Source organism: Strix aluco, chromosome 7 (assembly GCF_031877795.1).
Source record: "Strix aluco isolate bStrAlu1 chromosome 7, bStrAlu1.hap1, whole genome shotgun sequence".
Lineage (NCBI taxonomy): Eukaryota > Metazoa > Chordata > Aves > Strigiformes > Strigidae > Strix > Strix aluco.
The window spans coordinates 7,947,393-7,967,120 of NC_133937.1; the positions used below are offsets into that span (position 1 = coordinate 7,947,393).

Consider the following 19,728-nt stretch of genomic DNA (forward strand, 5'->3'; position numbering starts at 1 on the left):
TAAGATCACATTCCTGAAAAACGTCAGACAGCTTTAATAATTGGTTGTGCTACCAGCCTGTCTAGTACACATGCATTACATACAGTCTCATAAAACTAATTTCTGACATGTTTCCATTCTTCTCCATTGTTATATTAATATAGTTAGCATATGTTAAGATACTTTCTCTTTGGAGACAGGAAGGACAACTGGAATTCCAATGATCATAAAGCACGTACATATTCTGTCAAAATTCCAAGTCAGAAAGGCCCTTGAATTAAATTAGAAAGAAAGAGTATAATAACTATTATGAGCTTGATTTTAAATATTCATCTTCTCTTTGAATGGAACTGCTGTGTCCTTTCACTCTTCCTCTGGGATGGACTTTTCTCGACATAATCACCTTCAAAGTGAATGTTAAGTAAGCATTGTGATCTCTGAAAAACGGGTTTTAGAGGATGCTGCTAGCATTTTTTCTAGCTATTTTGTTCCCACTAGACCCAAGCTACATGCTTTGTTGCAAATTTCCTCATAGCCACAGGAGCTACAGTCCTTTCATTGTCATTTTTCATCTTCAGCAGTGATGCCAGTTTACTTCCCTCACCAGTCCTTAGTTAACTGATATATTTTGTGCCAGAAGTGGAGCACTTGCCATATAGAAAGCTGCCTGAGAGTTGACCTCCAAGGACAAAATAAATGTAATTCACCTGCTGTAATGCTACAGGATGTACTGAATATCTCAAACAGCAGAGAAATGTGCCCAAGGCTACAGTGAGTGAGTCACTGAGACAGCTGGAATTGGAATTCAGAAGCTCCTTGCTCTCACTCTACTGTAATTATTATTTATTTTACCATAGCAAAGATGAGGTCTCTTCAGGACCTGGTCCTTTTGTACCACATACTGTACATACAAAGAATGAGGGATATTCTCCTAAAAAGACTACAGTTCTCTCTAGCAAAAGTTTAATGTCTGCCAACAGGAATTATTTTCAGGTACAAGGTATAACATGCCAACATTCAAGAGGAAAATAAATCATTTTACAATTACTTGTAATTAAATACCGCTTTATTAAAATGACTGGAAAACATTCTTGCCTTCCACTTCAGATATTTATTTTACAATTTTTAATTATACTTACCACTGAGGTTCTCCAACAGGAAATTTAATAGATCCATGAATCCTGAGAGCTGTATAAGACTGAAGTTCATTTCTTTAGCCCACCAAAATCCTGCAGTATAATAATCTAGCAAAATAGCTTCTTTCAAAGATGTCTTTAATTGTTTAAAATCCAGAAATTCTTCCAGCTTTCTAGAATAAATTGCAGAGTAACATAATAAAATTAAAAAATAAATTACAGATTCCAAAGTTTAACCTAGTCTGCTTGTAATTATATCTATAATATTTACTATTATTATATTTTATATATGTGTAAATATCTTCCTGGAACTTAGCTACAGCAATTTCTATATATGAATGTTTATGATCAGAGCATATATCAACTGAAAAAATAAACAAACACCTAGAGGTTTTAACAGACACTATTTAAATAGAGTTGACATAGCGCTGAGGGATATGGTGGAGTTGGGAACTGTCAGTGTTAGGTTAATGGTTGGACTGGATGATCTTCAAGGTCTTTTCCAACCTAAACGATTCTGTGATTCTGTGAAATGTTAAGGTATGATTAATGAAATAACAAAAATAAGAGCATACAAAAAACTAAGAGAAATACACTGAAAATCCCCGAGAAAAATCAGTGTTTGTTCAGGAAGGGGTTTGTAGGATGAAATGGAACAAATAGTCTCCACTTTCTACTACCACTCTTTCACCCAGATTGAGACAATTTCACAGTACTAAAAAGATCTTGCTTCTCTTTCAAGATTATTTTTCATGTAGCCTCTGAAGAAAAGTTACATTTGAAAATTAATGTAAATAATATAATATAAAATTACTGAAAGTACCTAAAATATTTAGAAGTTCAAATTCCACTTTCATAATGGTCAAGACATTTAAGAGGAGCCTCATCCTACTTTATTGGCACACTGTGGAAATTTTTCCACTTACTTTTACTTGAAAAATTAATGAAAAAATACACTCCCTTGAAGGAGACCACGCTGTTGCTGACACATTTATGTCTACTCTATCCAAACACAGAATTAGTTATGTCTTTTACAATAACTGTGCACATTTTTCCACATGAAGAGGGGGGATCAGGGCTAGTACTTCAGTTTGCAGTTCTTCTGATATAATTTCAGCCATGTCTCAAGTAGTTAAGTTTTACATTTAAGCAATCCTTGTCTTTTTAACTATACCTGATGATACAGGTGCCAGTTCTGACCGCAGTTTCTTGTCCCCCCTAAAAGAGCAGTCTTTTTTTCACCCCCCTGCTTCTCATTCCTTCCTAAGGAGGGCATTAATCTCAGATCTACTCATAGGCAACCATTAATTTTTCAGGGTTTTCACCGAACCAGTAGAGATACACCGCCAAGTAAGATGAGTTTCTTTTTTTTTAATTAAAGCCTCAATAGCTAACAAAGTAAAGCATATAATCCAATCAGTTTTGTTGAAAACATGTATTCCTTTGTTCTGCGTAACAAATTTGTATGGCTGCACACATGCAAGTCGGTTAAAAACACTTAACTGTGTACTGAAATAGAAGTGGAACGTGGCCAGCTGAACTTTCCAAGGTTTGAAACAGTCCATATCCTCTCTTTCTGAAGCTTCTGCCAACTCTATGTTTTCATAATCAGAGCTTCTCAGGGATTTAGATTTTCTCTGATGCTGCTAACAATGCCAGTACCCATCTTTTCAATATTCTGTAAGGCATGTCACTGACAACAGTATCTATAAATGATTGGGAAATGATGGAGCATTTAGATTTCCTAGTTACCCTGATTGCTATTTCTTCCTTCACAGAAGGTGCTTAAGTCTTACAGAGACGGACAGCAGTATAAAACTCCATCCGCAGGACATCAAAATTCTCATACTCATACAATCAGATGTATTCTGATTTTCTAACCTTAGCTGTGGCCTTCAAACTGCTCTTGTGTATAAACACGATGCACTGTGGTAAATTAAAAAAATTTCAATGCTGCTGCTAAACCACTTAGAGTGCATAAAATATCCTGTAACTATCCGCTTTTCAGTCAGATGCAGTATATACTTTACGATCCACTTGTATAATATATATATAAAAATACATATGTGATCAGCTGAGACTAAAAAGAAACGTACGATCTTTCAGTGCTTTTCTTATTAATCTTAATGAGAAAGTTTCACAATAAATTGCGTCATTAAGCACATTTTAGTCTCCAGTGAGCTGTATGCTTCAGTTCCGTCTAAAATAAGAGGCCTATCGTGCAAGAGAAAACAGTAAATGATTTTTTTTTAATCATTATTCGATGGGAACAAATTTTCTTTCCAGTTTTCTTAAAAAAAAAATCCCAGAGAACCATTTTTTTTCCTCAGAACGGTGACAAATAGGTGGAAGAGATTATATTTCAGGAATAATATTTTAATCTCTATTAAATGGTTTATCTATTCAGAGGGACAAAGTTGGATTTTCCTATTCCCTCATATACCTCCCTCCCCACTAGTCCAGTGGACCAGCCCTTTGGCTTTCAATTCACTAAGAATTTCCTAGTGGACACAAGTGCTCCTAAATAATTCGGGTACTTCTGAGAAGTCCCATCCTTAAAGTACAAGTCTAGAGTCTCAGGTTGAACTCCTGGTCTCCTAAATGTACCTGCTATGAAGCACTAATAACAAGGGAGAGTGTTCCTACAGGAAAGACAGTATGGGCTTACGTCAGAAGTCTTTGGCAGCCTCCCCAGTGCACCATAACGGCTACCTATTAATACCTCCTTAAGCTTTCCATCCTTTTCTGAACTTTTAAAACCTTTTCAATAACTCATGTTATAGCACAGAACCTTAAATGTTTTAGCAAAAAAGTTAGCAAGCGAGACTTGCAAAAAAAGCTCAGTATTGGCCTGTTCTTATTTACAACTTACTATTTCATTTACAGCATATTTAATGCTATTGCAAACTCAGAAACCATATCAATGTGAAATATCAGTGGGAAAAAAAAAAAAGAAGTCAAAGAAAAAGCAAGATATAGGAAGTACAGTAAAACAAAGTGGATCTGAGATCAACAGTATTTCCTCCTGATTTTCATGAATCGTATTAACTATCAATGATTTAACTGAACAATTAAAGACTAGTGACGTAGCCATCACAAAAGAAATGTAACATTGCCTATAATTTTTATTTCATTATTATATTGGTTCTAGCATTGTTATCACTGCCACTTACCTTTGAACTCCTTCTACATTTTGTTCTGACAAAGCAGTAATTTGGGAAAGAGAAAGAAACGTCTGATTAACAGTCTTCTTTCCACCCATGGCATCCTGATCTCGGTCTTCTTCCTACACACACATATGCATATAGGAATATAATTTTTAAAGGTTTATTTTAGTATGCCAATAACTTATCTAAATAACATTTTTATTTTGAGGAAGTATGCAAGGGATTAATTCAACAAATGCCAAAAATGTAACACAGCTATAATGATATGGCAGCAACACAATAGCCTAACACATTTTCACTAGAGAAAAGCTAGGCAAATACAAGGAAAATAGTATTTTTTATTCTAAATTCATGTGGGAACATAGTGACATATTATGTGCAGCACAAGATTAAATTAACTTTCAAGTAAAAACAATGGAAATATAAAGGTGCAAAAAAATCCATGAATCTAGATTTGACCAACTTGATACTAGATTGCACACGAATTAAATTCTAAAATCAGTTTCTGCTTAAGATATTATGAGTATGCATACACATTATCATGATATTTGGTCTCCACCCTCTACTTGATTGCATTTTCAAATTTACTGTCTACACTGACTCCTTCCCTAACCAGAAAAAAAAAAAGTCCAAGATGTTTGCTCCCACACAATGATACACATACAAAGATCTGACACTACTGTTCAGGGAAGGTCAGTATATTTGTAACACAGAAGGCAGTTCCTTATAGGAAAAAGAAGGATGTATGTGTTATAGGGGATAACAAACTGAGCACGATCCAACAACGCAATGATCTTACAAAAAATAGGAACGTTTGATGATACTTTATTTAGTGTGTGTCACTGACCAAAAACATTTGACCAGAGACTTCAAGGAGAAATCTATGAAGTAAATAAAACAGTAGGAAAAAAACCTATTTTACAATAGAATATGTAGGCAACAAAGTAAGGTATCAAAGCACATTATCAAATGTGAGATGAGGCAGACTCTTTACAGAGGTGCATGGCAGGGGAACAAGGGACAATGAAAATAGAATAGAATAGAATAGAATAGAATAGAATAGAATAGAATAGAATAGAATAGAATAGAATAGAATAGAATAGAATAGAATAGAATAGAATAGAATAGAAATTAGCACAGGACAGCATAAAGAAAAATATTTCACTATGAAGATAATTAAGCATTAGACTAGGTTACCCAGAAAGGTGTAAGAATCTCTATCCTTGCAGGTTTTCCAGACCGAACTGGACAAAGCCCCAGTCTGCGTTCAGTGCTGGCCCAGCTCTGAGCAGGCAGCTGAACCAGCTCATGTCCCCCAGAGATCCCTTCCAGCCTCACGTCCTGCTTCTGCACCAGGCCACAAAAAACTGATCACAACGCAATCGTAGCAGATACACTTCTACATCTGTGGGACATGGGCTTTACAGAAGTGCAGCAAGGCAAACCTTGCAGAATAACCTCTAGCTCACCTAGAGAGAGAGAAAGTGGAAGATTTCCTAACATGAGCTGATTTTTGAGCCTGAACAGCATTGTTCTGAGCTAATAATTAACAAACTCTAGCACTGGTCAAGGAGAGCCCCCAAATAAAGGTACACTACTCCCCCTGCTGCTGCCAAACTGCAAGATATACTTAAAACTCGGACCAGCTGAATTACAACATTCAAGACTGATGAAACAAGACTTGAGAGCAACAAAGAACATTTAGCGGACAGACTAATTTTTTTCCCTCCAATTAAGTACTAGAGTACTTTCACCTGAACTTTAACATGAAAAATTATTGTTCCCAACTGTAAAGAAGTTAGTCTCGTATACAATGTCTCATCAGAACAGGAATTAAGTAAATAAAGGCTTCCTTCACATCATTAACAGCATGACATTAATATACCTTTGCTTTATTAGCAATAATTCATACAGTATAAAAAGAAGTACTCCTACATTCAGTAAAGTTGATATAATTGTAAGATGCATGCCCTAGCTAGGAAAAAAAAAAAAATTAATAGCTCAACATGTTAGTATTATACAATTATTGAAAGATATTTTTGAATAATTAGGAAAAACATGAATGCTTTCCTGAAGCGACCAGTGGTGTTAGAAACCTGTTGAACAAGAGATTCTTTAGAAGCAGCAAGAGCTGAATTAAAAGAATAACTGATACCGATGTTTTGGAAACTGAACTAATAATACCTGTTCATCTCTTTCTCTCAGGATGTTCAATACATACAATACTTTACTATGTATTTTTTGCACTGTTATATAAATGGTATATTACCAGTCAGTCAGTCAACACCTTACTGACCATACTTCTTAATAAGGCAAAATATTAACATTTTACAGGTATCACCCCAGATGGACTTTATCAGTATAGCATGAGCAATTTAGCACTGTATCAGAAAAAAAAAAAAAACCACCACCAAACCATAAGAAAGTTCAAGGCATAGTGGTTTTTTCTCATCAATCTATCTTCCAGTTTCTCCTCTGTGGTTACAGGCCAGGTGTGAGTAAGAACAAAGACCCTCCCATAACACTCTCAACTACCTGCACAACACACCTCCACCATTCAAGATCACAGCAGTAGTCATGTAAACAGAGGTGCATCAACAGTTTTTTTTTTTTTCCTCCGACTGCTTACATCTTGTGCTGTAAGAAGCAGGTTAGTAGGCAAAAAGTTGAACATTCTAGAAAGCAACTTTTTACCTGAATTCCCAAGAATCTTATCCAAACTAATTCCTCACTGCTTCTTGAAAGGTATCAGGCAACATCCATCATGTCAGAAAAAGCTTGTCCAAAAAGGAATTTTCTCCTGCCTCCAGTATGTACCTGGCTTACTACAGTATGAAGCTTTCTATCCTACATCATATCGACAGGTACAGCACATTTAACATGCTGATGCTAAGGCTCATCTCATTCTCTGAATTACAAACACAGCAAGAAGGACCTCCAGGAAAATTTGCTGAAGTCTTAGTATGTAGCATGGCATTACAGCAATATATAAACTATATAAGATTACAAAAATTAATTTAAAAATAACTCCAGGTGCCTTGCACTCAGTCACCTATAATCTCTTTCAATACATTTAAAGGTCCTCTAGCATTAGAAACATATTCTTTAACCAACTAAATTTTGCAGTTTAAACTTAAGAGGTATTCAAGCTGTCATAAGTCAGTACTGCAGATATGGCTCTGTAATCTGCACATCAAAATCTGACAGTTTACACGGCAAGGTGTTCACTTCCCATTTCACCATTTCATCACCTAGCGTCTGTAACGACAGTCCCAGCAGCAACACCCCCCACCAGTGCATTAGTATCTTTCTTACTGCTCGTGACAAGGACGGATTTGTGGCACCACTGCCCACTACAACAAGCACAGGTATCAGATAATAAGAAATACTGTTCCAAATGACTGATGAGAAACTATGGGAGAGAAAGTACGTAATTTAGAAAATTAATTTTTTTAATTATCAATTTTCATGTAATTTTAAAAAGTATTGAGAGTCCATGAATCATTTGAATAGTCCCATATTTGTGGAAAGTTTCTGTTTGGGCAGAACCTCTGCACACACATGACTAAGAGCTTATAATACTTTTGATTGAATACTGTTTTGTCTTCTGATTACTGTCATGACATGTTCACTGATGTCAAAGAATGTTCATTTTACCATTAACTGTAGAGACTGACCAAGGTAATACAAGGTGAGTTAATTCTGGTAACACTATCCTCATGTGTTCGGAAAAAAAAACCCCAAACCAATCCTACCAATACACACTCCCAGCAGTGGACTTAACCTATTTAAATACAGACTACTACTAGAGAATTATTTGTTACTGGTTTATTTTCCTTCAAAGAATTTTTAGCTATTCTGAATGTATAGTATGTTTCTGGCTGTTCAATATGTTACTCCAAATGCTTTGGGCAACCCTTGTCAACAGCATCAAATCAAAATACCAAATCAGATATTCTAAAACAAAAGAGTAAGATCTTCCTTGAATCTCTCGGCCAATGTTCACAAACCACCATGAAGAAGAAAATACTAGCAGAAAAGTGATATAGTTTAATAGCAAATTGCAAAAAAAACCCCTCTGTGTTTAGGGGGGTGGGGAAGAAATCTCTCAAAAACCCAAATCCCAAGTGAGTCATCCCTGGCTAGAAAAAATATGCCCCACTACCTGCAGGTTTGGTGAGGGCCTTTCCGGAGAGGATAAAACTTTGAAACACAGCAATGGAAATGAGCACCAGTGTTCCTGAAGGACAATAAGCTTGTCTTCACAAGGGAGAGGAACGAGCCCTCTGCAGTGGCTGAAGATGTTATTATTTGCATTTGTTTGACAATACAACACCATGCGTTGCAAAATCATGAGTCGCAAAAATACATTCACAAAGGAATAGTTTACCAGCTCTCTTAAAATATAGCAAATACCCTAAGTGTAAGGAACCCAAGATCCTCCTGTCCTCACTCCATCAGGGAAATTAGACTGGACAAAACTCTGCTGCCACAGCTAGATAGTTTCCAGAATCTGAGCTAGTTCATCTAAAGCTAGCTCAGCTACCTCTGAGTGATACTGCTGACAGCAGTACAGATGTACCCTGAAAGAGTGTTGCATATCAGTTACAACTTTAATCAAAATGGGAAAGAAAAAAACCACAACACCCCACACCAGCAACACAGGCTGTTATTTGTATTATTATATGCATTTTGTTATCAAGCTGTCAAATACTTCAGCAGAAGCAGAAAATCTTGAAGCTGTCTACATAAATAGTTAAGGCAGAAGCAGAAATGCATCCACTGTTCCTGTTTGTTTTAAAAAGGCCCCACTTGTCCGCTCCCACAATGGGAAGTTAAAATCAATAGTTGCTATTTTTAGTCATAATATTTCTTTTGTTGTCAAACTAATGAGAAAATAAAAATGGTAACGCTAATTTCAACTAAATTCAAAAGAGAAATATGCAGATATGTCATGCAAAAGATAAAATCTATACAGAAGTAAAGCTTTCAGAGGACCATTGTAAACAACAGATGCTGATAGTGCCCTTTTAATAACAAAATATGTTTCAAATATTTGACACAATCCAAACGTCAAGATTTATGGATGCCCAAATGTATTATGACATTAAACTTTACTGATGTTTTCACAGCTGCAGACTACTTATTGGAAAAAACGTTGTTAAAAATAAAGGAGGGCAAGACTTGCTAAGATCAGGATTCAGATTTTCTAACATGCTTTCTGCTGAAAGTAATTACAAGTCGGAACAATTACAAAAGTATTCAATTTAAATCAAATGGAATTGTCTCAAGACCGAAGAAAAAATTTAACAAAACCAGTGGCAGAATACGGTGTTCCCTACAGCTTACATATAGACCATGCAAAGCTAGCTTCAGCCAAAACTAGAGACTATATAATTTAATTTATAAAAACGCACAATTAAGCAGAGTTTACAGTAGGAAATATCACAAAGGTAAGCTATTGTGTTAGAACAAACTTGAATATATCAGGAACAAAAACCACATGGAAAAAAAGGTTGACTGAATTTCTCTAAAAATTCCTTTTATAAAGCCATACAAATGACAAAAATTTCACTAGCACATTTCAAATGGATGTACAATATATTTTTGACAGCCTGTTGTTTCCCATAAAGTACACCTTGTATCCTTTCACTATGATCTCACTGCATTACCCCAGTGTTACGCTGTTCCTACTGCCAAAACATTTACAGAGAACACTAACAGAGAATACTGTGAAAGATACATATATTTTTATAAAGCATTTAGAATACATGATAATACATTTCACACGTAAGAGGAACGATTTATTTAAGGAAACGTAAATGTTAAGCTTTTGTACCGACAATCACTAGGGCAGCTCTGTGCCAACAGATGCAACCATTATGGGGGCTGAGAATAACTCCTCGGCCATCTAAGACAACAAAGCAGTTCAAGCAGAAGAAAATTATCTCGTAGTAGCTACAACTATATAGACAGGCTTGAGGGAGAAATTCTGAGCTGATGCAACACCTCATACGTTCTTGGGAGGAATAACTTGTATTCTTCTATTCCTTTTGACGTGCAGCATGCGATGAGTTGCCTGACTGTCAGAAATCACATCTCTGTCAACCAAGTCAAAAAACACAATGAAAAAAGAAAAAGAAAAAATGGAGGAGAGCAAAGACAAGGAAAAAAGCAAATATTAAAGAGAATGATGGGGATTTGTGGATTCCTCTAGAGTGCTCTGGCTATCTAAAGCAACAAAAGGTGAGAAATACAACCGTGCTGCTGCTGGAAGCAAGGTGTGAGCTTGCTTCCACCTCCTCGGTGCTCTTTGAAGGGAAACCGTAAGCCTTCCCCTCAACAATCAAAAATTCGGAGATTCCTACGAATAAGCCCAGAAATAATTATACGCTTAAAAATGAGAGTCCGCAAGCGACTGAAAACTGACGAGCGCGGTGGGGAGGGTGTGGGTGAGGCGCTCCCGGGCGCCGTTCGGGCCGGTTTCTGGCGGAGGAGCGGCCCCGCCGGGGCGGGCGGGTGTCTCTCCCTTGGGGACGAAGGTTACACGCGTCCGCACACTCCCGCTGCGTTTGTGACACCCCACCCTCTCTACCTTCTCTGAAGCTTAGTGAAGACATTTAAAATAGAACAAGAGGGGCGCGAAGGCGGCGGGTCACCGCTGCCCCAGCCCCGCCGCACGCCGCCGACCCGCGCGGAGGGCGGTACCTGTCCCGGCGCTGCCATGTTGCCCGTGGCTCGGCGTCGCCGTCGCCCAGGGAACGGGGGCGGGGCCCGGGCAGGGGGGCGGGGCGCGGAGCCCCACCCCCGCCGGGACCCGGTCGCCTGCTCTCGCCCTGGCCGGGCGCCATCTTGGCTGCCCGGCGCCGTCGCCGCAGCGCTGCGAGGTGGAGGGCAGCAGGTGGCCTTTCCCCTCCGCAGGCTGCCCCTGTGCAGCACCGGCACAGCGGCGGTGCCTCGGGAGCAGGGGCGTGCCCGGCCTCTATGGCGGATGCCTTGAGAGTAGGCCAGCGTCGCCCATGGGGCTCGGGGCAGGCCGCCATCACAGCCCCTGCCCAGGATGCAGGATCCGGGCCCTTGCGTACCCAGTGGCACCCTGTGCAGGAAGGAGCCTGTGTGAGGGGGGATCCGTCAGCCGAACGGCTCCACCAGATCTTCTCGGTTCTTTGCAGTGCGTCCAGTCAGCCGCTGTCGCACCGGCATCGAAGAAGCGCACAGTTCACACAACAAACATCCCGGGTGGCGGTTGTAAGGAGGGCACAGGAGCGTACTTAAAACCAGTGCCAGGGAGTCTGTGAGGAGACCAGTCGGGGCGAGAGGGCGGCAGGGGAGGGCTGAGGCGCTCCTGCGCCCCGAGGGCTGTGCCACCTCAGGGGCAATGCCCGTGTCTGCCTTCCCCATCCACTGACCGTCGCCTCAAGGCCTGTGTGGAGAGACGTTATGAGGCAACATCTTAGGAACATCATGCACCATGAAGCAATGTTTCCATGCCTGTTTTAGTTTAGATCTTACCATTTTCCTAATCCAAATAGCGCCAGTAACTACTGTAAGCATTGTTTGAATAACAATTATAAGGACAGCGTCATGCAGTTATGCCCACAGTTACCCTAACAACATCCCAGTGTTTTCAGCTTCTTGAAAACTGTGTTCAAACTAAATACCTAAACTTAAGTTCGCTCCAATGCACCAGTGGCTATATCTCAGATGCCAGCAGGTGTAAATCAGCACAGCTAAGGAACTGGACTTAAATGTTCATATTTTATGTACAATTTAAGAATAATTTACAAACTATAGTAAGTGGAAGAAGACTTAGAGACTGAACTGCATTTTCATTACGATATACATCAGTATTTCTTGTTTCTCCTCTTTGTCCTATTTTTTTTTTTTTGAAGTTGGAAGGCTAATAAACTAAGCTATGCTGAAACATTTTCTTTGTCAGCTTTGTGTTGCATGCAGACTCGCAGCAGCAGCAACAATTCAGAGTAATAGCGCTTACCTGCAAGATCAAATAAAATGCAAGCATTTGGCGGGTGAACAATAATGAGAACAAAGAAGCAGCTAACTTATTTTGCAAAGTTTATTGATGTGCTGAGGGAGCCGGTATGACAAAACGATTTCTTTGCAGTGCCCCACATAAAGCAAGGACATCCTGGGATTTCTGCAGCTGTTTCAAGGTCTGCTACTGTTTCTGAGCAGTTTGCCACTTTCTGAAGGTTGTTATCATCAGTTTCTTAAAATGTGCAAACCACTAAGTGCAATACCTGTGTCTTAGCTGGGTCACAAGAGATGAGAACCTGCCCATTACCCACTAAGATTCTGATTTATAGTGTGAGATTCAACATGTACATAACTCCTCTTCCTGCACAAACATCCTGACCCTCACCGACACACGAACACCAACTGCGCTACCAAAAGGAGTCAGAAATCTGAATGAGGTTCAGAGAGCTGGATCCTGCAGTGTTTTGTGGAATTATTCATAGTATTTCAAAGAATAGCTTAGCTCCATGTAGAGCCCACACTGCGAATACCTACAATTTGTGCCATGCTCTGTAGCTGACAGCAGTACAGCTGCAGTTACTTCCCCTTTTACTGTGTATATAAATCTAACCAAATAAGAACATTATTCAGGGCTGCAAGCACTGCATGCAGTAAGGTGTAAAAAAAGGGGAATTAAATGTGAGATTTGGATGCAATATAACATCGTGTACATTCATTCTAATGTGACCTAGTCAGTAACAGGTAGATTTTGGACTTAACCCTGCATTCCTCTGGTACTGAAAATGCCCGCCGACTTCCATGAACATTTTCAATGTAAAAGACATGGATGCTCAAAGCCCTTCGAAGGAGCTAATTCTATTTATCTTACTCAATATTAAAGAACTGTATTCTTTCTTACACAAAACCGGCACTGAGCAGGGTGACTGAAGCTGAGCACTGATTGAAGCTCAGCCCACATTTCCAGTAATGAGCTCCTAAACTTCCTACTTTTCAATTTAAATTTTTAGATAGTCAGTGTCACAAAGGTTAGATATAAAAAAAGACAGCAACAAAAGCAGATTCAACAGTGGTATTAAGCCATTCCTTCTAATTTCATGTGGATCTTTCATGTTTACATTTATATGCATGTGTATTTAAGGGAGCTTTTTAATTTCCTTCAAATGTAGGACTTCTAAGTGCAACACAGAAGTAGTGATTTTAAAACTCTGATCTAGTCCTTTCCTATTACAGGTAACCACAGTAGATTTTCTATGATTGGTCACTCAAGGTCAGAGGAGAAGAGCAGCTCCTGCTATATAGAGCTCCTCCTTCTCCACTGGTGTAGCTGCATTAGGTGAAAGGTTCCCTGAAAGTGTCTGTTCCAGCATGTGTAATTTAAACAGACCATATTTGAAAATCTGGATTTACACAGTGTTACACAATAAGTGCTCTTCTACTTACCTGAGAAGCAACCAGAGTTCAGGTTTCTGAGGTTATTTTGCCAAGGCTGGTATCACCCAGCACATGAGCACCCCAGAGGGAACGCTTTCCTCTTCTTCTTTCTGTCTTTGATTAAAGCTCTTCAGCTCATGGTGCCTGGGCAACCTCTTACCTACTAAAGATAACCACGTGGCCCACTTACACTCAGCCCTGGAAGGGGCTGGGTGAAGAGCTGGTTGCTCTCCTCAATTTTCATCAAGTCCTCAGATTTTCATTTTACTGATGATGCAGTGAATCATGAATATAAGCAATTTCAAGCTGCTTCCTGCACAATGGACTACACTGCTGTCTTCCTAGATGTACCTTCTTCTTCCTCATGATATTACATCTTTTGGGGAGGGAGCAGGCTCACCTGCATCACACAAGTCCATGTTGGAAGGGGAAGAAAGGTCACAGATGCACGTGAAGCTTTACAGGGTTTTGATGGTGCAGGCCACCTGCAACTGGAACAGAAACAGCAGCTGCAAGAGGGCTCCAAAATATTTCACTGAGCCCTCTAAGTTTTAATAACCAAGGTGATTCAGTCTGATTTTGTTATTCATTTGCAGAGGTCCTTGCATTTCAGCAGCAGATGAAGTTTATGAATTCAAGAAAAGGAATTAATTTTCAGAAGCCTTCTTTTAAAAAGCAAAGTTTTTGTAAACTCCAAGCCTATTGCCACCACATCCTCCTATTGATGGAGATGCTATGAAAATGTTCAGTTGCAAACATGTTTCCATTCACCTTTAGTTAAGCATCACCAAGCACAATAATTATACGTAGGCAAATTGAGGACAAAAAGCAGATGGAAATTCCTAGCGGAGTCTCGCTTGTTGCAACATCAGGTGGACATATAGCTCCCCTGGCTGACAGCTCTCATGACAACAAACTGCTTATATTCTTGCCCTGTGGGACAAGGATCAAGAAAACACTGGCACGTATGGAGATCCTGCACAGACTATTTGCATTTGACCCTCTTAGTAACAAATGGGTAATTTGTGAAAGCAACAGTACGTTAGTGCTACATGGCTCTTAATAAGGATCATGCATTATTGTATGTAGGTGCATTAACATAGTACTTAATCATCTTCTCCTGGCTCCTTTATAACATTCATTGCAGATATTCTATCCAGGGAACAGTATTCCCCCTAGGTAAGGTTCTTCTGGTTTACATATCATATATCTTCAGAAAAAAATTCAGGGCATGATTACGTACTAGAAAAAGAAACCTATAAATCCCAGGTTGTCAGAGAAACTTGTTATTAAAACAAAAAGATAATTCTGTTGTTTCTCAGGCAATATCCAATTAAAATAAGATACAAGAGGGTAACTGCTTCAGTGTATCAGCAGTAGGATGTACAGAGTCCTGAGTTATTTAGGGAGAGGTGCTGCTTCAAGCTCACCATTCTTCAATACAATCTAGCTCAGAATCTCTCCGTGTCTGTTTAATTAATAGGTAGGCAACATTTCCATACGATTTGATAGTGATTTTGACAGACTTGTAACATTAGTACTTGGCCTAGCAATAAGAAAGTACAAGTTAAATTTAATAAATCATAAATTTTCAATTATTCAAAACAATATGCATACAGAGAAATGAAAGAAGTAAAACATGTACTCTATCAATGATTCCATTATCCTCTCCCCATAAAGAGAAGTGGCTCAATGGAGGATGAAAGCAAATATTAGATTGATTCTATTCTTGATCTTAGCCAAAAACTGCTGTATCTAGTGCCAAGAAATTGAATTGAGGTTCATAGAAATCCTAAAAATTAGATAGAAAAGCCTCAAAAGGACATGTAGTCCATCTCCAAGGGACCTATACTTTTTCTTGCCAACAAGAACTTCATGATGAAATACGAATTTATTTAACCCCGTAGTTCAAGACGGTCCCTTACTATGTCTTACATTGTAGAAGCGATGTAAATGTGCATATAACATTGCAGTATGCTATCAATAGGAACTAAGAAAGCTTAGTATTTTCTCCCCTCTAGATACCTTTTAGTTCAAGAATCTAAACTATGAGACCTGATGCACAAGCTAAAGCAATATTAATAGAGTGCAGGTATTTCAGACTACCTACCCCCCCAAGGTCAGCAACTGCTAAAACAAAACCAAAACCTCTGTAGATCTAAAGGAGTCCTCACAGTCAACATTCAGACCAGAACAGTCCACTAAGAATTCCCAAATTCAGGAGAAGAGACAAAAAGAACAGCACTGACCACTGAGTTACTCCAGGCCCCTCGGGACAGGAATTGTCTTTCTATGTCTTATACAGCTGTGAGTACACTGGTGACAATGAACAAACAAATCATTTAATGTAAGCTTAATGTAGGTCTTCGGGTTTATTGAGAGCGTGTAGGAAGGCACTGTTTCACTGACAGAGCTGTATTCTTCAGGGGGACAAGCTGTTCAGTACAGAACCTGCCAATTAATGTAGGAAGGAAAATTACCAGAAGGAATAACCCAAATTGAACAACAAAATGTATTATAATGGCAAACAGAGATAAAAGTTGTTAAATACAATTTTACATGAATTTATATTATACAAAATATATATTATATATTAAACATATATATGTAAGTATTGTTTTTATATAATACATGTGCATGTATTCTTTCTTCAGGCTACCTTTTGAGTTCACATTCCCATCTCCTCTATGTATTTCCTAAAGATATAAACTACCATTAATCTTGACAAGTTTGCATGAACTGGAATATTAAACTCCACGGAAAAGATAAGACATTCATCTTTTGGGCAAACTGTCTTCAAATTTCATTTTGATAGTCAAAACTTGACTTTTCAGTTTGAACTATTGTTTCATTCTGTTGGCAGACCAAAGAAGATAGAAAGGCACAACTGTGTAAAGTAAAAGCCTGAAACTATTATTACATCTTAATAACGTAGCAAAGCCTGAGAAAAAATATAAATTCACTGATTCCATTGTCCTTGCCCTTTTGCCCCCAAATGGGAACATCATTTCTTTCAGAGATTTCATATTTTACTTCTTTCATGTCTTTGTGGTGAAGCTCTATTGATTTTTTGCCACCTTCTCCATATGATGTTAACCAGCTTTTAGAATAACGTATAACAATTTAGGGCAGTAAGTGAAAAAATACATCCAGCTGAAGTTACAGGGGATTTTCAATAGAGAGACTATAATTACCCAAGACACAAGTTGGCTTGTATACTGGAGCTTACGAAACCATCTTTTGTAAAAAAAAAAGCCCTTTGACTTTTATGCCAGCCTGGATCTGTGTGCAACTTTAAGCTTGTTACTATTTTCAGTTTAAATTGACTGTATTTTTTCTTTGTATATTTGTGAACAGTTTGCTTGTTGGACTACACAAACAGCTTCCAAGGTGTCTCGATATTTCTTTACTTGTTTAAAATGGACTGGCAAGCCTGAATTACTGGGACATAACATAGTGTTTAAGTGATGTCTTGGAGCAGGATCACAGCTACAGCAGCAATACCTGGAGAGTCAGTATGGCAAGCGTATCACCACTTTACAGGGTGAGGTCTATTCAAGAGAGTGATATTTGTCACTGTGCAGTCTAGCAAAAAATCCTAAGCGTCCCTGCCACCAGAACCAAGTAATAAAATTGGGGTAGATGGCACGTGTGTCTTCTCCTTGTGTACTTGGAATCACAGAGTACAAATCCCAATGAGTGGATGAGCACGCTCAGGAAGAATGCGTCCATGTAGTCTCCTTAAATATCTAAGCATAAAGGTTATTCTGTGATCACTAGGCAATATGGTTAAAATTACGATGAAGCTGTTTGTTATTGCCCTTCCCCTTTTCTTCCCTGACTCATTTGAGGTTATAGACTCATCTTGGCAGAGTACATTAAAATAAAAGGGTATATAACTCAGTAATCAGTCCTGGGAGCACTTTCCTTCCTGGATTCTGAATTTGAAATATCTGCTGTGCAAGCAGATGTTTATAGAGAGCTGCAAGGAGGAGTTAATGTCCATATTCACTCCAAAAAGATTATGTAGTTGCATGTAAAAAATGAATTTGCAGAGCTCTAGAGAGCTTAAGTATATTACTCCTAGTAAAAATAAAACTCATTGAGCAGAGGACCTGAGGCCAGCACATATATTTGTGCTAAGAATATCACTTTAACTGCACACTAGCTCTGCCTGTGATGTCATAAGGAACATTCACGGATTTCTTCTAGAACTGGGGTCAAATGCTTCTGTAAGATATTTATTAATTTATTGGGTTAGTTGACGCAGAATCTAAAATTAGCCTCTTGGAGAGTGAAAGTCTAATTAGTCTAACCCATTCTTGAGTTCTTCAGTATCTTGGAACTCAGACTTCAAAGGAAGACAGAGGTGGGGCACAGCTCACACCAACCAGTCCTTCCCTCAGCTTGAGCACCCAGACATACTCTGGTGATACTTGTGACTGTTGAGTTATGAAGAACAATGGCATATTTTGGTCCACAGGGAGCAGAGTTACTCACATGCTTATCCCAGGAAATTTAGAAGCAGAATGAAAACCTCAGTGCACTGTTGGACAATGTTCCTTGAACATGAGCTTATGCTTTTCTCATTTACTTAAAGAGAAATTTGAAGGAAGATGATAGAAGTTAATCGAGTTTCATTATGGTAAAGCAGTATAAATGAATCGTCTTCCTTGTTTTAACATCTGTGAACAGTCTTCCTCTTCCTCGCAAACGAAACGTGAGATTCTGCTCAAGTTTTAATGCTGCTTGGCATCTGTGCGTATACTGCCAGGGACATTCAGAACCATTTACATTAGAGTAAAAACAATATTTGCTGTTAAAGAAAGGAACATATTGATATTCAGCAAGTGGTGCACTGTTGCAACCAAGATATAATTTACTCACTTGTCTGAAGGGATTACATTACTCCATGTATTTTGTAGTTTCATCTGTGAAAAATCGAACTTTGGTTCTACTGTTGTCATTTCCCATAATTCTTTAAAAACAATCTGTGGCAAAAGGAGAAAAAATAGCTCCAATAGAAAGTGCTTCTGGGGATGGCATTTGAAAGGACATTATTTAGAGTTAATGAATTAGACTAAGAAGTTTGTCATATTCTTTACATGAGCAGTGAGTCAGACTTTGTATACAAGTATTTCTTCCATTTGTGTACTTTGTAAAGGCCATGACTCTCTTTGTTCCCTGGGAACCCTGCAGTGAAAGCATTTGTCTTCAGAAGCACACGGCTTTGTTAGGCTGCACGAGTAATATTTCCAGCTGGTCTCCTCAGCCCTTTGGTTTGCTCAGAACAAGCAATGCACCCACCCCTTGTCATCCCTTGCCAGGGCTCCTATAACTCAGCACTGCAGCCACCTGAGCAGGACAGCAGCTCATCAGTCTGCAGCAGAACCCAGAGGAGTTCAGGACACAAGGATAGTAGGACTGAGCTATTACTTATTTATAAAATTAGCAGTTAGAACCTGAATGCAGTAAAAATGGCAAGTCCCAAAAATGGAGGATCAGGGATACTGTGATTTCTTCCTCTTTACTTCCTCTGATGTAAATTTTGAAACTCCCTTTGATGAAAAGAAGATCAAGCTCCAAAACCAGATTTAGCTTCAAAAGATGATTATAGGCTTTCCTATACAAAACTGACTTAAGTTTTATCTCCTGTGTCTATCAAGCACAATTTTTCTTCTACCTCTTGCTTTTACATTATCACAGGGATGACACGTTACTATTTGGTAACTAGCTTTTCCATGTTACCCAAGCCAAAGACATTACTCTTGATAAACGACTATTTAAATTTTAACTGCCTCTGCCACATTTTAAAGTATGAACTGTAACTGGATGTTTTATATACATATAAGAGAAATATTTTTTCTCATGGCCACAGTGAAAAGTTATTTTGTTGAAAATACAGAGAAATTGAATGCAATCCAAATAAAGCATTTTTTAAGTTGAACTCAGTCATGTAAAATTTTGATGCCAAATGAGAACTAAAAATCAGAGGCTGCAAGTAGGGGCTTATAATG

At 38.6% G+C, this 19,728-nt stretch overlaps 1 protein-coding gene across 1 annotated transcript in view; it reads right to left on the bottom strand.

Annotated features, from left to right (window-relative positions):
* Window positions 1-11,325, bottom strand: part of CABCOCO1 (ciliary associated calcium binding coiled-coil 1) — a 53,058-nt gene extending 41,733 nt beyond the window's left edge. The window contains exons 1-5 of the mRNA XM_074831626.1: window positions 10,991-11,325; window positions 10,299-10,383; window positions 5,480-5,629; window positions 4,289-4,401; window positions 1,119-1,288 (exon numbers count right to left, since the gene is read on the bottom strand). Coding sequence (XP_074687727.1) covers window positions 1,119-1,288; window positions 4,289-4,401; window positions 5,480-5,629; window positions 10,299-10,383; window positions 10,991-11,325 — 853 coding nt within the window. The remainder of the gene's footprint in view (window positions 1-1,118; window positions 1,289-4,288; window positions 4,402-5,479; window positions 5,630-10,298; window positions 10,384-10,990) is intronic.
* Between the last annotated feature and the right edge of the window lie 8,403 nt (window positions 11,326-19,728).